Source organism: Narcine bancroftii, chromosome 4 (genome assembly GCF_036971445.1).
Source record: "Narcine bancroftii isolate sNarBan1 chromosome 4, sNarBan1.hap1, whole genome shotgun sequence".
NCBI lineage: Eukaryota > Metazoa > Chordata > Chondrichthyes > Torpediniformes > Narcinidae > Narcine > Narcine bancroftii.
In genome coordinates, this window is record NC_091472.1 from 256,437,952 (window position 1) to 256,459,342 (window position 21,391).

General features: G+C 43.4%; 1 protein-coding gene and 1 long non-coding RNA gene across 2 annotated transcripts in view; one reads left to right on the top strand and one right to left on the bottom strand.

Annotated features, from left to right (window-relative positions):
• The window catches only part of slc15a2 (solute carrier family 15 member 2), an 89,153-nt gene extending 81,302 nt beyond the window's left edge, over nucleotides 1–7,851 (bottom strand). Inside the window, exons 1-2 of the mRNA XM_069934808.1 lie at nucleotides 7,702–7,851; nucleotides 7,492–7,538 (exon numbers count right to left, since the gene is read on the bottom strand). Of these exons, the coding sequence (XP_069790909.1) occupies nucleotides 7,492–7,538; nucleotides 7,702–7,720 (66 nt within the window). The 5' untranslated portion in view covers nucleotides 7,721–7,851. The remainder of the gene's footprint in view (nucleotides 1–7,491; nucleotides 7,539–7,701) is intronic.
• LOC138761896 (uncharacterized) lies at nucleotides 873–18,229 on the top strand. The gene is made up of 2 exons (XR_011356575.1): nucleotides 873–1,346; nucleotides 17,746–18,229. It is a non-coding gene; the product is annotated as an uncharacterized lncRNA (long non-coding RNA).
• The last annotated feature ends 3,162 nt before the right edge of the window (nucleotides 18,230–21,391 follow it).

A 21,391-nucleotide genomic window follows, 5' to 3' on the forward strand; every position in this document is an offset into this window, starting at 1 on the left:
GAGGAGATATTGTGTGTCCAGGAGTGGTCACTAGTTAAGGGACCTCCAAGGAACTTGGTGCTCTCCATTCTCTCTACTGCAGAATTGTTGATATGTGGTTGTTCCTGGTCCTCCTGAAGTCATCTCCTTCATCTTGTCCACAATGAGACTCAGGTTGTTACCCTTGCGCCATATCATAAGATTTTACACCTCTTCCCTGTAGTGTGACTCATCGTCATTGCTGATGAGGCCATCTATTGTTGTGTCATCTATAAATGTGATGACACTGTTGGAGTTGTATCTAGCGTTGCAGCCGTGAATCAGCAGTGTGAACAGGACCGTGGTGAGCACAAAGTCTTGAGGTGCACCAGTGCTCAGTGTGATGGTGCTCGCCATTCTGCTACCAACCTGCAGATTATGGTCTTTCTGTTAGAATCCAGTTACAGAGAGGGATGTTCAGTTCTACTGAGGACAGTTTCTCCACCAGCCTCTGGGAAATTATCATATCAAACGCTGAGCTGGTCTATAAAGAGCAGCCAGGGCTATGAGACATCATTCTCCAGGTGAGTCAGGATAGAATGGAGGAACAGGGCTATAGCTTCATCAGTGGAATGGTTTCTTCTAAAGGCAAACTGAAATGAGTCCAGCATCTCTGGGAGGTGTGTTCTGATGCATTTCATCACCAGATGCTCGAAGCATTTCGTAATGGTAGAGGTCAGTGCCACAGGGCATAGTCATTGAGGACTGTTATTGTCGCCCTCTTTGGTATCGGGATGATGTGGTTGTCTCAAAAGCGGCGGAAACAAGAACTGCTACAGTGATGTGTTGAAGATGTCTGTGAAGACCTCCATCAGTTGGAAGAGCAGACCTTCAGTACCTGATTGTGATAGTACAGGATACTATCACCAATGTTTACTTGTATATATTTGCTTATAGTGTTGTGATTGGCTGAGAGCCGTAGCCACGCCTACTGGTAGGTCATAAAGGGCTGCTCCTAACCAGACCCAGGTCAGTCTAGACTGGTTGACCTCGATGTAATACGCTCCAGTCTTTTGCTGATTAAAGCCTTGGTTTGAGCTAACAAGTCTTTGGTTCATTCAACGCGCTACCCTGATGAGGTATGTTGTCTGGCCCCGCTGCCTTGTGTGGGTTCACCTTGGATAGGGTTCTCCTCATCTCAGCCATGGCTATGTAGGTGACCCATTCATCAGGGGGGATGCGGAGCTTTCTTTTGAACACACAGAGGAAACTCCAGATAGCTGCACCATGGCCAGATTTCACCTGTCTCAGCATGTCGTACCAAGCCTGAAGATTCATGATCTACTCCTTGTGACAAAAATCCATCCCCTTCACTCCCAGTGCATTGGGTGAGTAAGTGAAGCAGTATCATAATTGCCAGTAACAGTTTAAATCCAGCCATCAGGCAGATACAGTCAGGGATTTCTTTCCTAGCACTCCATCCATTATGTTCCCTATTTTAGCAGTTAAGTAAATTGATGTTCCCATTCTTTTTGTAACTCTGTACTTCTGCATTGTGTCACACTTGCTGTACTATGTATGTCCATGATGTCTCACTGGACTACTCGCAAAACAAACTTTATCAGTGCACCTTTTTACATGTGACAATAAACTTGAACTTAATTGCATCTGACCACTATTCTATTCTGTTTACAGATTTTCACCATAGAACCATTGAACATTACAGTACAGAAACAGGCCCTTCTAGTCTGTGCCAAACTATTTTTCTGCCTCATCCCACTGAACTTCACCCAGTCCATAGCCCTCCAAACCCCTCCCATATTACCCAGACTTCACCAACTGAGTTACAGGTTCAGATTAAACAGATTAGGACTTTATTCCCTGGTGTGTAGAAGAATGAGGGGAGATTTGATAGAGGTATTTAAAATTATGAGGGGTATGGACAGAGTAAATGTAAGTAGGTTTTTTCCACTGAGGGTAGTGAGATACAAACCAGAGGACATTGGTTAAGGATGAAAGGGGAAAGGTTTTGGGGGAAACTTCTTCACACAGTGAGGAGTGGGAGTAAGAAACGAGCTGCTAACTGAAGTCGTGAATGTGGGGTCAATTTCCATATTTAAGAAAAATTTGGACATACACAGATGGAAGAGGTATGGATGGCTATGGACTGTTTGCAGGTCAGTGGGACGGCAGAAAAATAGTTCAGCACAGACTAGAAAGGCCAAAGGGTCTTTTTTCTGTGCTGTAATGTTCTATGGGCAACTAAAGCGGCATCGTCTGCAAAGAGTAGTTCACGGACAAGTTTCTCTTATGTCTTGGTGTGAGCTTGCAGGCGCCTCAGATTGAAGAGACTGCCATCCGTGCGGTACCGGATGTAAACAGCGTCTTCATTGTTGGGGTCTTTCATGGCTTGGTTCAGCATCATGCTGAAGAAGATTGAAAAGAGGGTTGGTGCGAGAACACAGCCTTGCTTCACGCCATTGTTAATGGAGAAGTACCCCTAACGTCGAAGTACTCGAGATGGCAGAGGTCGACAGCATCGAGTCCACGCTGCTGAAGATCCAGCTGCGCTGGGTGGGTCACGTCTCCAGAATGGAGGACCATCGCCTTCCCAAGATCGTGTTATATGGCGAGCTCTCCACTGGCCACCGTGACAGAGGTGCACCAAAGAAAAGGTACAAGGACTGCCTAAAGAAATCTCTTGGTGCCTGCCACATTGACCACCGCCAGTGGGCTGATAACGCCTCAAACCGTGCATCTTGGCGCCTCACAGTTTGGCGGGCAGCAACCTCCTTTGAAGAAGACCGCAGAGCCCACCTCACTGACAAAAGGCAAAGGAGGAAAAACCCAACACCCAACCCCAACCAACCAATTTTCCCTTGCAACCGCTGCAATCGTGTCTGCCTGTCCCGCATCGGACTTGTCAGCCACAAACGAGCCTGCAGCTGACGTGGACTTTTTACCCCCTCCATAAATCTTCGTCCGCGAAGCCAAGCCAAAGAAATAAAAGAAAGAAAAGAAGAAGAATGTTCTATGGGTATATAGTTCTAAGGCTGGCTACACTGGATGGCTCTAGTGTTCACACTATTTTGAGCTTTCCTGTGGTACAAGGTTAACAGAGGAAAGGATTCATGAATGTGCTCAAAGCCTCCTTGACAAACTGCAATATTCCCACTACCTCTGTAAAAACTAGCCCACAACCCCTCAACATGGAGAAGGCACATTCAAGATGTTGTTGAGCTCTTCAAGATCAGGCACTGGGAGCACAGAGAAAATGGTGGAATGTGCACAGCACTTAAAAAACTATGCACTCACCACCCTCTCCACTGACTGAGTGGAGACTGCAATGCCCACGTTGATCTCCATCTGAATGAGCTCAGACCCACAAATTGCCATCCTTGTCCCTGCTGGTTTCATAAAAGCAATGGCTTGTGACGTCACCTGAACTGTGCTGCCATTGCTGTCTGGAGAAGATCCTGTGTAGGGGCCTGGGGAATCTGCACTGTCAAACTTCAGTATAGATGCCAACCTGCCTCCTCCACCTTCAGTGGCCCCAAACATCAGCAGCAGTTGGGAACTTCATGCGCGCTTATTGTCACATATACAGAGGTGCAGTGGGACAGTTCATTTTGTGAGCAGTCTGGTTGGTCAACCCATACATTGTGCAGTTGGAAAAACACAGTACAGAATTCAGAGTTACAGGGTTAATACAGAACAACAGCATTGTTATTTTACCAGTGTGAAGGTCAGTTAGGAGTCTAGTAATGGCAGGAAAGAAACAGTCCTTGGTTCTGTGGTGTGTAATCTCACACAGGATCTGTGGGATGAGCGGGGGACTATAGAGACAAAAAACAAAACCTGGGTCTCAGCTCTTTGTTCCCTCTACCTCTTTCCGTGTAAGACTGAAGGGCACTGAATTTTGTCAGGGTGCACTGTCTTGGAGCAGGTCCTGGACAAGAAGCAATAACTTTCAGGTCAGAGGATGTTGTTTTGAACAATCATCTTGAGAACCATGAATGACCCTCCAGCCAGTGAGGTCAATCAAGGCACGGATGGATTATTTGATAGCGGTGACTCTCCATATTGTAAGCAAGTGTAAAAAGTTATGAACTAAATGAAATGATAAGCCAGATATGTAAAGTGTGCAATGGCAGCACTGTGGGTTAGTTCTGCTACCTCGTTACTCCAAGATCATGGGGTAAATCCTGACCTCTGATGTTGTCTGTGCGGAGTTTGTGTGTTTCCCCTGTAGCCCATCCCCCACACCGCAAAGAAGTGCTGGCTGGTTAATTGGTATGAGAGAGCAAAGAGCAGACAGGAAGTTGGTGTTCAGCATGGAAATGATGTGTGTGTATCAATGCAGTATGACTATGATCCAATAACAGGTCAAGGGGAGTAATTTAAATGAGTGAAGGGAGTAAATGGCTTGGGTCTGATTCTGGCTCTCAGAGCATCCAATGGACTGAAAGACTTCCTATGTTATGTACACAGTTTAATATGTAAAGGATATAATGGTTTTTCTTGGGTTTGCATTTAGATACTTTCAAATGTCTGTAAGGCATTTGTACATTTCCTCCGGGAGTTGTAGGTCAATTGGGTGTAATAATTGGGTGGCATGGGCTTGTCGGCTGAAAGGGCCAGTTACCATGCTGATGTCTAAACTTTAAAAATTTAAAAAGCACTTTCATTAACCTTTTGAATGTTCTTGAGGTATTCCAATTTTATTTCCATATGATGTGTAAATAACCATAACAACTCTCTGAGTTGAATCATTTCTACTCATTTGTTCATTATACCAATTTCCAATCATTATAATTGAAATATAAATTTATTCACAACATGTTAGAAGCCAATTCTGGCCATTAAAACCTGTGCTGCCCAATTATAACCAATTAACACTCCAACTTCGTACGTGTTCAGAGAGTGGGAGGAAACTGGAGCACCCAGGAAAAACTTACACAGGTAACAGGGAGAACATACAAACTCCTTACAGAGAGTGGTGGATTCGAACCCTGGCTGCTGGCTCTACAACAGTGTGGTACTAACCTCGATGCTAACCATGCAATAAATTGTAGATAATTTATTATCAATAACTCCTTGCTAGTGATTCATGTGCCGGGGGAACTAGTTTCCTTCCAAGTGCTTGATTAAAAGTATCTCCTCAATCCGAATACCTTGATTTAGTTTCTTGTCTAAGGAGAACCATCTCAGATTCTTCATCTCTCTGACTACATTCTCCTCCTCACCACAACACGAGAGAGGCTAGCAAATCAAACCAAAGATCACAGGGCAACAACATGTTTTGGTAATAAAACAATACAACTTTACAACATGGCATATTTTTTATTGTACTGTTAAATCTGAGATTAATTTTAAAATCCAGAGATGATCATGCCATAAAGTTATAGTTACAGTGGGTGACTAATAAGAATGATCTTACTATCTTGAGAACCAGGAAATCCCTTTAGAAATGTAGAGGGAAAAATAATGAAGGAAGCAAGGGAAAGGATAAAAGATTTTGAGGAGTGAGGGCATAGAAAGAATGAGATAGCCACACAGTTACTTGGAGTTAGAATGTTGAGGTGAACCATTTTAAAGATACTGCACAGAAAAATGCCCTTTAAGCCAATGATCATCACTTTACATTAATCCCATTTTTAATCTCCCTGCATTCTCAAATGTTCTGCACCCCCCCCCCCCCCTCAACGAATGGTACTACATACACACAACCAGGGGCAATTTTCAATCTTCTGACCTGAGTGTCTTTGGAACGTGGGAGGAAAGTTGAGCACCCTGAAGAAACCCACAGGGCCACAGATGAGGTCGGAATTGAACAAGATCTCGGCTGTAGTGAGGCAAAGGCTTGCCGAGCTGCACCATGCTGCCAGCCGTGTGTGCTGGAGCTTTAATGAACACAGAATTGGTGCGTTTTTGTTACATGTGGAAGTTCATGTGTTCACTTCGTAAGTGCAACCAGACTGACCCCCTTCCTAACACACACGTGCACCAGGTCCTCCAAGCACACACTCCTATGCACATTCAGTCACTCACATGCATCTACACACATATAACAGAAGCGTATATTCTTAAACTAACACATGCAAAGTCTACACACACACACAAGTACATATACATAAACACATGGAAATTATGTGTGTTTAGATTACAATTATTATGCCTGAGCACATCAGATGGCTCGTTCATTCCATCATAGATCCTATGACCTTCACTGTGATGGGCAGGAAATTGCACGAACACCTCTAATTTCTTAAAGACTAAGGAAGTTCCCTTTGTCCCTCAACAACTTGTCCAATACTATTACAGCACTAGTGACCTAGGTTCAAATCTGGCACTGTCTGTAAGGAGTTTGTCTATTTTCCCCATGTCTGCGTGGGTTTCCTCCAGGTGCTCTGGTTTCCTTCCACCCTTCAAAATGTATGGGGGTTGTAGGTTAATTGAAATATTCGGGTGACATGGGTTCGTGGGCCAGAAGGGCTGCTATTATGCTGCATGTTTACATTTAAAAATAAACAAAATAACATTTAATTATTAATATTTAAATTACAAATGTAAAGTTTGACAGGTGCTCTATCAAAAGCATGCTTTGCAGGTGCACCACAATGTGGCTCAGAGCATCACACACACACACCCACACACCTCCCTCCTCTTCATGAACTCCATCTGCATCTCCCACTGCCTGGGAAAGGCAGCCAAAATACTCAGAGATCCATCCCAGCCTGGGCACACTCTCTTCCCTCTCCTCCTGTCAGGCTCTTGAATGAACCCCACAGTTCTATTATGCTGCCTTTGGTTGGTCCATTTAATTGTAACTCTATAGTCTGTCAATGGTGCTCTTTACACAAGAAGCATATAACCCAAGGGGTTATAGGTTAATTGGCTGCATTTGACGGTAAGGTGGAAGGGTCTGTATGTCTAAATTTTAAAAACCCTGCTTGCAGAAGAAAACTCATTCTACTTAATACAAATCAACTTATTATCAGTGACAACTATGAAAAGCGCACAACTTGCAGAGTCTAGAGTTACAATAAAAAAGCAAGGGAAACAAGAAGTTTGCAGATGCCGGTCACTGGCGCAACACACAAAGCGTTGGAGGAACTCAGTGGGTCGGGCGGCATCCTTGGAAGGCAATGGAGTCCAAGTTTGGGCCAGACTGCCTGCCAAGAACCTGCTGAGTTCCTCAGACACTTGGGATGTTGTTCGAAGTCGTCCCCAAACCAAGAGCACCTTGATGGGGTACATTCATGAGCCCGAAGGCTGCGCCGAAACTTGCTGGTGCGCACTTTCCCAGCGGGTTCAAGCTGCCCGGGAGAGGGACAAGAGGGTCACGGGGCACTTGAATACCTTGGCTGCCTGTCCGCGGCAGGGGGAGATGTTGATGTTTACTCCATGCCGCACTTCAACGTTTCAACCAGGGCTCCGCGCAAATGATCCCGGAGCGACGGTGAACTGGGGACCACGGGTTCAATTGCTTCTCCCCGGGTTGTGTCCAAGTAACACAATGTTCATACTAACCGGAACTTTCTTCCTGGAAGAGGACAGATCATCTTGAGTCCCACTATCTGTGAACAAGAGAAGAGATCAATATTACAGCGACCACCATCTGATGAATCGGGGCGGATATTTCAAATGTCAAAAAGCATGTTAAAAAATACAAGGAGGGAAGAAACGAGGTTTGCATTGACAATGCGAAAGAGATCGGCAGGAGCAGGGCACAGCACAGACCTGTGTTTTGCTTTGCCATTTTGGTCGGAACAAGTTGGGCAAAGTTTGCAAAGAGAAGTCGCAGCCTCCGTCTCCCGACAGCTCGTCCGACCCGGAACGCTGCGGTTTCTGTCGATGTCCTTTTTATTGTTAAAGTTTCACCTCGATTTCCCGCACCGTGGAACCTTTGAACAAACACACCTTCCAATAATTGCGTGTGTGTGAGAGAGAGGGAGACAGAGAGCGAGAGGGAGGAGGGGGAGGGGGCGAGAGGTTTAGAAAGCGCCCGCGTTCGCTTTTAATACGGCCCTTAGCCTGGTCACTGAAGATTGGCTTCTGTTTATGAAGGTGTCCTCTCTCTGCGTTAAATGGACACAACAAGATGGAAATTTCAGCCAAACGGGTCAGTTCAGATATGGTGGATATTTATCTAATTCCATCATTCACGCACATCAGCACATTCCAATGTCAGAAGCTACTGTGCCCTGGTTTTAACATAGAACAGAACAAGAGGACAGGCCCTTTGGCCCACCATGTTGTGCCGACCTTTATAAACCTACTTAACAAACTAAACCTGATCCTCTACTTGTATCCATGTGCTTGTATAAGAGTTTTTTCAATGCCCCTATTGTACTGGCCTTCACCACCACCCTTGGCAATACATTCCAGTCATCCAGTCCTCTCTGGGAAAAAAACCTACCTCTGATGACACCCCTAAACTCTCCTTCCTCACTTTATTCCGACATCCTCTCGTGCTTGGTACACCCATCCTGGGGAAAAGGTGTTGGCTGTCCACTCCATCACTTTCAGGTGGCCAATTGCCCGCTTGTAAAACTGCATATTTTGGCAATATGCAGCTATTGGGAGGCCACCTGAATGTGCAGGAGGTGCTTGCGAGGCGAACTTTGTAACCTTCCTCTGAAACGGATAATCGCCGCAGCATAGTGGCCTCCCCAGCCATCTGGATGCAGCCAGCTAAAAGCGGCTGCATTCGGGATGACAGTCAGCTGGCGAGCTGGCTGGCCAGCCGCTCCAGCCCCCTTTTCCCGCGCCGGCCGCCCCTGCGCCCATCTCTCCCGCCGGCCGCCCCAGCCCGTTTCTCCCCTGCCGACCACCCCAGCCCCCCTCTCCCCTGTCAGCCACTCCAGCCCCCATCTCCCCCACCCGGGGGGCAGAGCGATCAGTGTGGGGACATTCCACTGGGGATGTCCCCACGCTGATAGCCCATTGTGGCTGTCCCAGCTGACAGCCAGCCATCCTAACTTGACAGCTCAAGGGACAGGAGCCAGAGTGCGGTCAGATGCGCATCCCGGTGCAGCTGTCCCTTCAGGTGGCCAGCACTGCGCTTTTAGTGCTGCCACCTGAACAGCAAATCAGAGGGCCGCTCTCTCTTCTTCAGGCACATTCTTAGCAGAAAATCGACCTGAAGTAGCCTTATGTCTCTGTTAAAGGCTTTCTCTGCGTCTAAAGCAACTGCCACTGTTGGAGTTTTGTTTCCTTGTACTGCATGGATTAAGTTAATGAATTTACAGATATTGTCCATTGTTCGTCTTTTTTTAATAAATCCAGTTTGATCTAGTTTTACTATTTTTGGTACACAGTCGGCCAATCTGTTTGCTAATAGTTTAGCTATTATCTTATAATCTGTGTTAAGTAGAGATATTGGTCTATACGATGTTGGTGTTAGTGGATCTTTCCCCGAATTTGGTATTACTGTAATTATTAGTGTTTTGCATGAATCTGGTATGTTTTGTGTTTTTTCAATCTGGTTCATTACTTCCAGGAGAGGAGGAATTAATAAGTCTTTAAATGTTTTATAGAATTCTATTGGGAGTCCATCCTCTCCTGGTGTTTTATTATTCGGTAGTTTTTTTAAGATCTCCTGTATTTCTTCTATTTCAAATGGTTTTATTAATTTATTTTGCTCCTCTGTTTGTAATTTTGGTAGTTCAATTTTAGTTAGAAATTCATCTATTTTGTCTTCTTTCCCTTCGTTTTCAGTTTCATATAGTTGTTTGTAGAATTCCCTGAAGTTTTCGTTGATCTCCGTTGGGTTATATATAATTTGTTAATTCCATAAATATGAAAATATTTATTCAAAATACTACAAAAATTCAACCTACCAGTGAAATATATTAATTGGATTAAAGCATTATATAAGGGACCATTGGTGAAAGTGACAGTAAATGGATATATATCAAACTAATTTAAATTAAGCAGATCAACAAGGCAGGGATGTCCAATATCTCTTTCACTGTTCACGTTAGCTATAGAACCACTAGCAGAACTGATAAGAACAGGAAATAAAATAAGAGGGATAAAAATAAAAGAGAAGGAATATAAAATCAATCTATTTGCAGATGATGTTATAATATACTTAACAGAACCAGAAATATCAATAAAAGAATTACATAAGAAATTGAAGGAATATGGAGAAGTATCAGGGTACAAGATCAATGCAAATAAAAGTGAAGCAATGTCAATGAATAATGTGGATTTCACAAAGTTTAAGAAAGAATCACCATTTAGATGGCAAACACAAGCAATTCGATACCAAGGTATACAACTAAATAATAATCTCGGCCATCTATATAAACTAAATTATCAGCCATTAATGAAAAAATTACAAGACGACTTAGAGCACTGGAAAGACTTACCACTAACACTGATAGGAAAGATAAACTGTATTAAAATGAACATCTTCCCAAGGATACAATACCTATTTCAATCATTACCAATTTACCTAACAGAGAAATTCTTCAAGGAGCTAAAGAAAATAATAAGGAAATTCTTATGGAAAGGGAGGAAACTGAGGATAGCACTAGATAAATTAACAGAATGGTACAAACAAGGAGGCTTACAACTACCAAACTTTAAGAATTATTATAGAGCAGCACAATTAAGATACCTATCAGATTTCTATCAAACAAGGGAAAAACCAAATTGGACCAGATTAGAGCTAGATAAAATAGGGGAGAAGATACCTGAACATATACTATATAAGTGGGATGAAAAATTGGTGCAACATAGGAATTCACCAGTATTGCACCATCTGCTCAACATTTGGAAGAAGATTCTCATAGAAAGGAATAAAATAAATTATCAACTACCAAAATTAATATTGACACAAAATCAACTAATTCCTTTCACAATAAATAACCTTTCCTTCAGAGAATGGGAGAGAAAAGGGATCAAAAGAATAGAAAATTGTTTTTCGGGAAATAAATTATTATCTTTTGAACAAATGAAGGACAAATATAATATAACACACGATACAATGTTTGCATACCACCAACTGAAAACCTACTTGAAGGACAAATTGGTAAACAGTCTGAGGTTACCAGAAGGAAGCAATTTTGAATACGTGATTACAGACACAATGATAATTTAAAAATTTATAACAAACATGTACATCAAACTGCAAGAAAAGGAGAACAAGGGAACAAACTGTTAACCTAAATAAAAATGGCAACAAGATCTAAACATAAAGATAAAGAATGAAACATGGGAAAAGCTATGCTCCGTAACTATGAGAAATACAATAAACACGAGGTTACGCATGATACAATATAATTGGTTACACAGGCTATACATCACACCCCAAAAGTTAAATAAATGGGACTCAACAGTATCAGACAGATGTTTTCGCTGTAAAAAGGAAATGGGAACAACAATACATGCAATTTGGGCATGTGAGAAAATGAAAAATTTTTGGGAAGATCTAAACCAGATATTAAATAAAATCACAAAAAGCAATATACCAAAAAACCCAGAGATCTTCCTTCTAAGTAATATTAGAAATAAAGAATTTGGACTCGATTTGGATGGAGCACAAAAAAGATTTATTATGATCACCCTCGCTGTAGCAAAAAAAAGTATTATGTCAACCTGGAAATTAGAAGACAACTTGAGAATACAGCAATGGTACATAGAAATAAATAAATGTATTCCATTAAAAAAACCATATAATTTAAGAAATAACATCACAATATTCGAACAAATATGGGAACCATACATGAAACACAATAGAGAAATCCTACCACGGACCTCCACCACCTAAAATGACAGAAGGAGAAGACAACGAAATGAACTGACTCAGTATGTAAAAGTAAGAGACAGAAATTTCTTATTTATTTGTACTAAGTGACGACATTGTTTAACGGGTTTAATGTATCATATAGACTGAACTTTGAATAAATGGGAAGGGGGGTGAGGGAGGGAGGGAAGGGAGGGGGGGAAAGGGGAGAAAATGACACTATATATTCAAGAGAAAAATGTTTGTATGTATTTTGGTCAGTATGGTTCATAGTGTGAAAAATAAAAAAAATAATATAAAAGAAGCCTTCTGTCTCTCATAATATTGTGGATCTTTATTAAGTTACCACTCATCCTTCTTTGAACTAAAAGCCCCAGGTCTGTTAACCTTGTCTTATAAAACTCATTCATTCTCCAATTCAGACATCATCCTGGTAAATCACCTGTGCACCCTCTCCAAAGCTTCCACATTCTTCCTGCATTGACACAACCAGAACTGAATACAATATACCAAGTGTGGTCTAACCACTTTTATACAGCTGCTACATTATCTCATGGCTCTTGAACACAATCCACCGACTGATGAAGGCCAGCATACCAACAGCTTTCTTAACTACCCTATCAACCTGCACTAAAACCTTGAGAGATCTATGGATTTGGACCCCAAGGTCCTTCTCTTCTTCCACACTGTTAAGTATTTGGCCATTAAACATGTCCTGAATCTTCAAGTTTGACTATCCAACTGCATCACTTCACATTTATCTGGTTTGAACTTCTCCAAGTTTGCATCCCCTCTATATCCTGTTGCAACCTACAACAACCCTTTGCACTATCTGTAGCACCTCCAACCTTCATGTCATCTGTAAAATTACTGGTCCATCCTTCCAGTTCTTCATCCAGGTAATTTATTTTTAAAAAATCACTAAGTGCATGGGTTCTCGAATAGATCCCTGTGGAACTCCACTAGTCACTGATCTCCAGACAGAATATGTTCCATCTACCGCTAGCCTCTGCTTTCTGCAGGCAAGTCACTTCTAAATCCACACAGCCAAGTTTCATTGAATCCCATTCCTCGTGACTTTCTGAATGAGTCTACCATGGAGGAACCTGGTCAGATACCTTACTAAAATCCATATACACCACTTCTACCACCCCAGCTTTATCAGTTTTGTCTGTTACTTCCTTAAAAAACACAATTAGGCTCGCTAGGCATGACCTACCCCTGAAAAGATTATGCTTCTCCCAATTCACAAATCCTGTTGTGAATAACCCTCTCCAATAGTTTGCACACCACTGTTGTAAGTCTCACTGGTTTATAATTCCCAGGATTCTCCCTATTACCTTTTTTTTAAACAAGGGGACTTTATGTTTTCCTGATTGCCCCTTCCTGAAGTCCACAATCAGTTCCTTAATTTTACTACCGTTGAGTTCAATGTTGTTGTTGTGACACCACTCCACAAGCTGATCTATCTCACTCTCGTACACTTCCTCTTTGCCATCTGCAGTTTCGTTGACGACCATGGTGTCATCAGCAAATTTGTAGATGTCATTTGAATTGAAATGTATGCATAAAATGCCTTAGACTTTTCCTTAATCCTTCATGCCAAGGCCTCCTTGTGCCCATTTTCCAGCTCTCCATAGTCCTTTCTTAAGTTCCTTCCTGGCTTCCATGTAACTCTCAAGAGCTCTTATTGTCTTTTGCTTTCCTAAACCTTGTGGATGGTTCCTTCTCTTAATTAGCTGTCTCACCTAGTTTGTGTACCACAGTTCCCTGATCCTACCATCCTTTCCCTGTTTTAGTGAGACAAACCTATCCAGAACCACACGCAAGTGGTCCCTAAACATCCTTTACATTACTTCAGTGCTTTTCCCTGAAAACATTGTTCCCAATTTATTTTCCCAATTTCCAGCCTAATTCCATTGTAATTTGCCCTACCCCAGTTAAACACTTTACCATTTTGTCAGCTCTTATCCTTGTCCATAGCTATGCTAAAGCTCAAGGAGTTGTGGGCACTGTTTCCGAAGTGCTTTCCTACTGAGAGCTCTGTCACATGACCAGGTTCAATACCAAGTACTAGATCTAGTACAGCCTCTCCTATCATTGGTTGTTCACGCCCCATCTATCTCTCTTGCAATAAGGAGGTGCCAGTCAATATTCGGGAAATTGAAGTCTCCCATAACAACGTCCTTCTTATTTTTGCACAATTCCAAAATCTGCCTACTTATCTGCTCCTCAGTGTCCGCAGGGCTATTCAGATGCCTAGAGACAACCACCAATTACTTCCTGTTTCTGACTTCCACACTGACTCAGTACACTATCCCTCCACAGCATCCTTTCTTTCTGCAGCTGTGATGTGTCCCTGATTAGTAATGCTTCAAACCATCCTCTTTTATCTCCCATTCTCTTTTGAAACATTTAAAACTGGTACCTGCAAGAGTCAATCTCGTCCTTACGTCAGCCAAGTCTCTGTATTGGCTGCAGCATCGTACTTCTATGTACTGATCTATGCTCCAGGGTCATCTTCCTTATTCATTACACTACTTGCATTGAAATCAACACATTTCAGTCCTTCCTACTGACTACATTTATGCTCCCTGGCCTATACCCTGCATCAAGGTATGGATAACTTGGATAATTCCCAGGATTCAGGCTCGAAATGTGGGTTAGCCTTTTCTTTCTACGGATGCTGTGTGATCTGCTGAGCTTCTCCAGAACATTAGTGCATTGCTTTCTATAAGATCTCCTCTCTTCTTTCGGAATTCCAATGAATATAGTCCTGGGTTCAAGATTCAAAATTCAATTTATTGAATATTTATTGAATATTCATGTAATAAAGACAGTGCAATATTACACAGAATTTGTTTTCATCTGACGTAAGAATTTGCCTGAAGTGCCTTTTACAGTCAGACAAAGAGAAGCAAAAGAGGGCCCCCTTAGAGTCACTATGTGTCCGTGGATTCACCTCCAGTGCTACTGCAGCCCTTGCAGCTACACAGAGCCCAGTCCAAACCATCAGCAGCCCGAACTCCAGGTCCAAACCTCCGGCACAATCAGGAAACCTTCAGTATCTATGGCACCCTCTCGCATCCAGTTCTGATACCTGGTTCCCCTTCCTGTTTTCTGGTGCCCTGCATCAGTCCTCCACTTCCCTGGAGTCTGCAGCTCATCATGGCTGCTGCCAATCATAGGTCACTATCTTGGGCACAAACCTCTGTCGGCTCCATTTATCACAGTTGGCTCATCATCTTTCCTGATAGACTAAACCCCCTCATCTCTGAAATCAACCTGATGAACCTCGTCTGCACCACCTCCAAATCCAATATATCCTCCCACAATTAAGGTGAACAGATCTGTACACAATACTCTAGTGTGGCCTCACCAGTATCCTGTACAGCCAATTAGAACCTCCCTGCTTTTAAATTCAATCCCTCGAGCAATGTAGGCCAGCATGCATTTGCCTTGTTGATTACCTGCTGCACTTCAAAACTAACCTTTTGTTATTTATTATAAACATTCCTGGGTCTCTCATGGTAAGACAAGTGCATTTAAAATGGAAATCAAAAGAGCAATGGTTAGTGTATGGGGAGGAGGGCACGGCATGGTTAGTGTATGGGGAGGGCGGCGTGGCACGGTTACCGTAGCAGTTAGCAAAATGCTACTTCAGCACCAGTTCGAATCTGGCACTGTCTGTAAAGAGTTTGTACGTTCTCCCTGTAACTGCATGGATTTCCTCCGGGGGCTCCAGTTTCCTCCCATCCTTCAAAACGTACTGGGGTGTAATTAGGTGGCACAGGCTCATGGGTTTAATGGGACTGTACTGGGTTGTATATCTAAATTTAAATTTATAAAATGGTTAGAATAGGCCGCACTGTAATCATAGTGGTTAGGGCAGGGCTATTACAACGCCAGCGACTCGGGTTAGAGTCTGATGCCGTCTGTAAGGAGATTGTACGTTCTTTCCATGACTGCATAGGTTTTCTCCGGTGCTCTGATTTCATTCCGCCCTCCAAAATCATAAGGGGTTAGTAGTTTAATTGGATGTAATTGGGTGGCGCGGTATTCATGACCTGGAAGGGCCTTCCGCCATGCTGTTTCATTAAAAAGAGGATGTGAGATGGATCTGGAAAGTGGGATAAAGGAAAATCTCACAGGATTCTACAGGTTTATTTGAATAAATGGGTGGTGAGGGAGTGAATAGGACCCATTGAAGATTATCATGGCTATCTTTGGTCTTTATTGTGGTGACGATCATGGAAGCTGAAGAACTGAAGCAAATAAGTTGCATTGCTCCAGACCATGTAGGAAATATTGGAGAGGAGGTGTTGGTGGAGCGCAGTATGTGGGAAATATCTCCAGGGCCTCATCAAATCCCATGGACCTCGTGGGAGCTGGAGATGGAATATTTACCTCAGATGAAGTGCCATAAGATTGAAGATTTTGTACTGTTATTTAAACAAGAGCAGCCAGGACAAGCCAGGGAACGACATGATTGTGAACCTGACTTAAGTTGTGAGAACATTGCTGGAAGGGATTCTGAAGGATAGAATCTGCTAGCATTTGGATAGGCAGGGATTGGATGGAGTAATTAGCATGGCTTCCTGTGTGGGAGATAATATCTTACAAATCTGATGAGATTTTAGAAGAGGTGACAAGAGGATTGATGAGGGACATATTTATGGACTTCAACAAGGCATTTGACAAGATCCTGCATGGTAAGTTAGTATGGAAGGCTAGATCACATGGCATCCAAGGGCAACTGGCCAATGAACCTCTGGAAGTTCCCAACTCATGCCTCAAAAATGCCCTTGCTCCTAATGGGATCTTAACTTGTGGACCAGTCCTATTTTGCTCCATGACAATGGAGAGTGGTCCCAAAGTGTACCCCAATGACACATCAGTCACTTTCACTACCTCTTTCCCTAAGAGGAGGTCTAGTAAGAACCTAGGATTTAGGACTCTTGGTGAATGTTTGAGTTGATTGAATTGAATTTAATCCTTGAGGAAGGGGTCAGGCCCAAAACATTGGTAAATACATCCTTGCCTCCTATGGACACTGCGAGACTGATTGAGTTCCTCCAGCATTTCTTTCTTTTGATTGATTTGAATTGTTTATTCCCCTTACCTAGAAACACTTGTTTTGTGTGCAGGCATATTAACTTGCACTTAAGTGCAACAAGTAGTGTAAAATGAAGTAAAATGCAGAGTGTAGTGTTACAAAGAAAAAGTTCAGTTAAAGCAGTGCAAAGGCAGCATCATATTGCAAATGAGAAGTTTTGTTCAATAGTCTGAAAACGACAGGAAAGTAAGTGTTTCCAAACTCATGCTTCTTCTGCCCTACAGGAGTGGGAAGAAGAGAGTTGACTGGGGTGGGGTGGGCCCTTTAATATTTTGGCTGCTTTCCTGAGGCATGTGGGAGGTGCGGACGGAGGTGAGGTTGGTTTGTGTGGTGGCCTGAACTGTGTTCACAACTCTGCAGTTTCTTGTGGTCCTGGGCAGAGCAGTTCCTGTACCAGGCTGTGGTACATCCAGACAGGATATTTTTGATGCTGTATCTCTAAACAATGAGAAAACACATTGGGGACATACTTTAATTATTTAGCTTCTAAACAAGTTGAAGGCACCCTTTCTTGGCTATTGCTCCAACGTGGTTGGACCATTCCAATACACAAAAGTTCTGGAGAAATTCAGGGCAGATAGTTGGTGATTTACACCCCAAAACTTAAAAGTAGTTCTTTCTTGAGAACATGGAAAATCATTGAGGAAACCTTCCACCCTGCACACAGTATATTTCAGCTGCTCCCGTCGGAATAGAAATACAAGGATATCAGAGCCAGTACCACCAGGCTGAGGAACAGCTTCTTCCCACAGGCAGTGAGAATGCTGAACGACCAAAGGAACTGCTCGCACTAACTATTCGAGACTCTCATATCCATGAAACAATATTTATTTAATTTTATATGTGTGTATTTCTCCTGCAATGTATTGCTTGTCTGTAAATGTCTAATATCTGGTTGTATGTTCCCTTGCAGCCACTTTGGCAGGGCATGTCTGTCCCTCATTGGCTTCGTCAGCCACCAGTGAGCCTGCAGCAGATGTGTACAGCCCTCTTCCTAAATCTTCATTCGCCAAGCCATGATGATATCTGCGTGTTTTGCATGGAAGATTGGAGAATGCTGCTTTGTTGGGCTGTACTTGTGCCTCCAGCCTCTCATTGTTTGCTGCAGTTCATTGATGTTTCTTTGGGTGGGTTATGCATTGCTGATAGCACGGCCAGGGAATGACAGTAGATCAGGATATACTCAGAGGGAGAGAAAATCTGAGCCAAAATCACAAATGGATAATAAGCAAAAGACTGACAGCAAGAAGTACCAGAAGAACCCAGCATTGAGTCTGGAAGGCTGAATTTTCTGTTGTACAAATGACAATGTGCCGCAAGATGAAGGCCATTGCCTGCGTAAAAGAAATGACCTTCTTATTGCCAGAAAGACAACATTAAAGTTATATTTAAGTTTATTTGTCGCATTGCACCCAGTACAGTGAGAAAGGTTCTTCTGTGTGTAAACTAACAGTTCATCTCTAACATAAGGCACGGTTGGCATAGCTGTTAGAACAATGCCTTTACAGCGCCATCAATCAGGGCCAGGGTTCAAATCCCACGCTGACTGTAAGGAGTTTGTACGTTCCAACTTTGTCTGCGTGGGTTTTCCCCACGGGTTCTGGTTTTCTCCCACCGTTGGAAACCTACTGGAGAAATAGTTTACTTTGATGTAAATTGAGCAGCATGGACTGTTACCATGCTGTATGTCTAAATTTAAATATAACTTTTAAAAAATGTAATAAGACATAGGAGCAGAAAGATTTCACAGAAGGTTTCAAAGCTTGCAGAGGTATCTGGACCAGCTGAAAAATGGGCTGAAAAATGGTAGATGGAATTTAATGCAGACCAGTGTGAGGTGCTGAATTTTGAAAGGACAAACCAAGAAAGGAGATAGATGGTAAATGGTAGGGCACTGAGGAGTGCAGTAGAACAGAGGGATCTGGGAATACAGATACATCATTCCCTGAAAGTGGCATCACAGCTGGATACAGTTGTAAAGAAAGATTTTGGCATATTGGCCTTCATAAATCAAAGTATTGAGTTTGGATGTTATGGTAAAGTTGTATAAGACATAGGTGAGGTCGAATTTGGAGTATTGTGTACAGTTTTGGTTGCATAAATACAGGAAATATCTCAATAAAGTTCTTCAACATGGTTATCAAATTGCACGAAAACCAACAAGGTCGGGTCAGATACAACAATGAGCTCTCTGAACCCTTCTCCATTAACAATGGCGTGAAGCAAGGCTGCGTTCTCGCACCAACCCTCTTTTCAATCTTCTTCAGCATGATGCTGAACCAAGCCATGAAAGACCTCAACAATGAAGACGCTGTTTACATCCGGTACCACACAGATGGCAGTCTCTTCAATCTGAGGAGCCTGCAAGGTCACACCAAGACACAAGAGCAACTTGTCCGTGAACTACTCTTTGCAGACGATGCCGCTTTAGTTGCCCATTCAGAGCCAGCTCTTCAGCGCTTGACGTCCTGTTTTGCGGAAACTGCCAAAATGTTTGGCCTGGAAGTCAGCCTGAAGAAAACTGAGGTCCTCCATCAGCCAGCTCCCCACCATGACTACCAGCCCCCCCCCACATCTCCATCGGGCACACAAAACTCAAAACGGTCAACCAGTTTATCTATCTCGGCTGCACCATTTCATCAGATGCAAGGATCAACAACAAGATAGACAACAGACTCGCCAAGGCAAATAACACCTTTGGAAGACTACACAAAAGTGTCTGGAAAAACAACCAACTGAAAAACCTCACAAAGATAAGTGTAAACAGAGCTGTTGTCATACCCACACTCCTGTTCGGCTCCGAATCATGGGTCCTCTACCGGCATCACCTACGGCTCCTAGAACGCTTCCACCAGCGCTGTCTCCGCTCCATCCTCAACATTCATTGGAGCGACTTCATATCTAACATCGAAGTACTCGAGATGGCAGAGGCCGACGGCATCGAATCCACGCTGCTGAAGATCCAACTGCACTGAGTAGGTCACGTCTCCAGAATGGAGGACCATCGCCTTCCCAAGATCGTGTTATATGGCGAGCTCTCCACTGGCCACCGTGACAGAGGTGCACCAAAGAAGAGGTACAAGGACTGCCTAAAGAAATCTCTTGGTGCCTGCCACATTGACCACCGCCAGTGGGCTGATATCGCCTCAAACTGTGCATCTTGGCGCCTCACAGTTCGGCGGGCAGCAACCTCCTTTGAAGAAGACCGCAGAGCCCACCTCACTGACAAAAGACAAAGGAGGAAAAACCCAACACCCAACCCCAACCAACCAATTTTCCCCTGCAACCGCTGCAACCGTGTCTGCCTGTCCCGCATCGGACTTGTCAGCCACAAACGAGCCTGCCGCTGACGTGGACATTTACCCCCTCCATAAATCTTTGTCCGCGAAGCCAAGCCAAAGAAACAGGTTAGGACTTTATTCCCTGGATCAGAGAAGGAGAGGAGATTTTATAGAGGTATTTAAAATTATGAGGGGGATAGATAGAATAACTGTGGCTGTTTTTTTTCCATTGAGTGTAAGTGAGATACAAAGCAGAGGACATGGGCTAAGAGTGAAAGAGGAAAAGTTTAGGGGGTACATTAGGGGGAACTTCTTCACACAAAGAGTGCTGGGAGTGTGGAATGAGCTGCCTTCTGAAGTGGTGAATGCGGGCTCAATTTAAGAAGAATTTGAACAGATTCATGGATGGGATAAGTATAGAGGGTTATGGACTGGGTATAGGTCAGTGGGACTAGGAAAAAAGTGGTTCATCACAAACTAGAAGGGCTTAAGGGGCCTGTTTATGTGCTGTAGTGTTCTATGGTTCTAAATAGGTATTTGATCTATCAAGCTGCCCCACCATTTAATCATGAGCTGATCCATTTCACCACTCTCCCCCACTGCCCTGCCTTCTCCCCATAACCTTTGATGCCGTGGCTAATCAAATATTCATACATCCGTGATTTAATTTGTAAAATACACAAAGGCAATGGTAGGGAGCAATGCCACCTTGGGCCATACAGTGAGTGTGAAAATGGAGCAGAAATCCGATTGGCCTTTGAAATGTGAAGGTGGGGGGGGGGGGGGGCGTAGCAAGATGGCATAGAGGGCAGATATGCGATCTCACCCCTCCTCAGCCAGTTTTTTAAGCACCCATCTTTAAAGTTTATCTAAGTGATTAAAAGTTTTATCTTTATTTTTGGGAACATTAGTGGGTCATAATGGCCACTAATGTTAAAAAAATGAAAGCTCAATTACAGAAGAAATAACCTTTTAAAAGTGGTGAAGAATTGAGGCCTACCTGTCCAGCTGAAGCCATGGAATTGTCGTTTGGAACCTCCAAGGAACAGAGAACTCCTGCCAGGCTGAGTATTACACCGGCGCTGACTTTGACTCTACAAGATGGTGCCGGCATGTTGACGAGCTTGGCCGGAGTTGATTTGCGCATTCGCGATGTCGAACGCGCGTGCGACCTGGCTGAGAGACGAGCCCTTGAGCCCGGGCTGCCATCGGGTGAGCTGGGGACGCACAGAATGACGTCGGAAGCTGCCTCTACGCAGTCCTTGGCCTTGCCGGGCA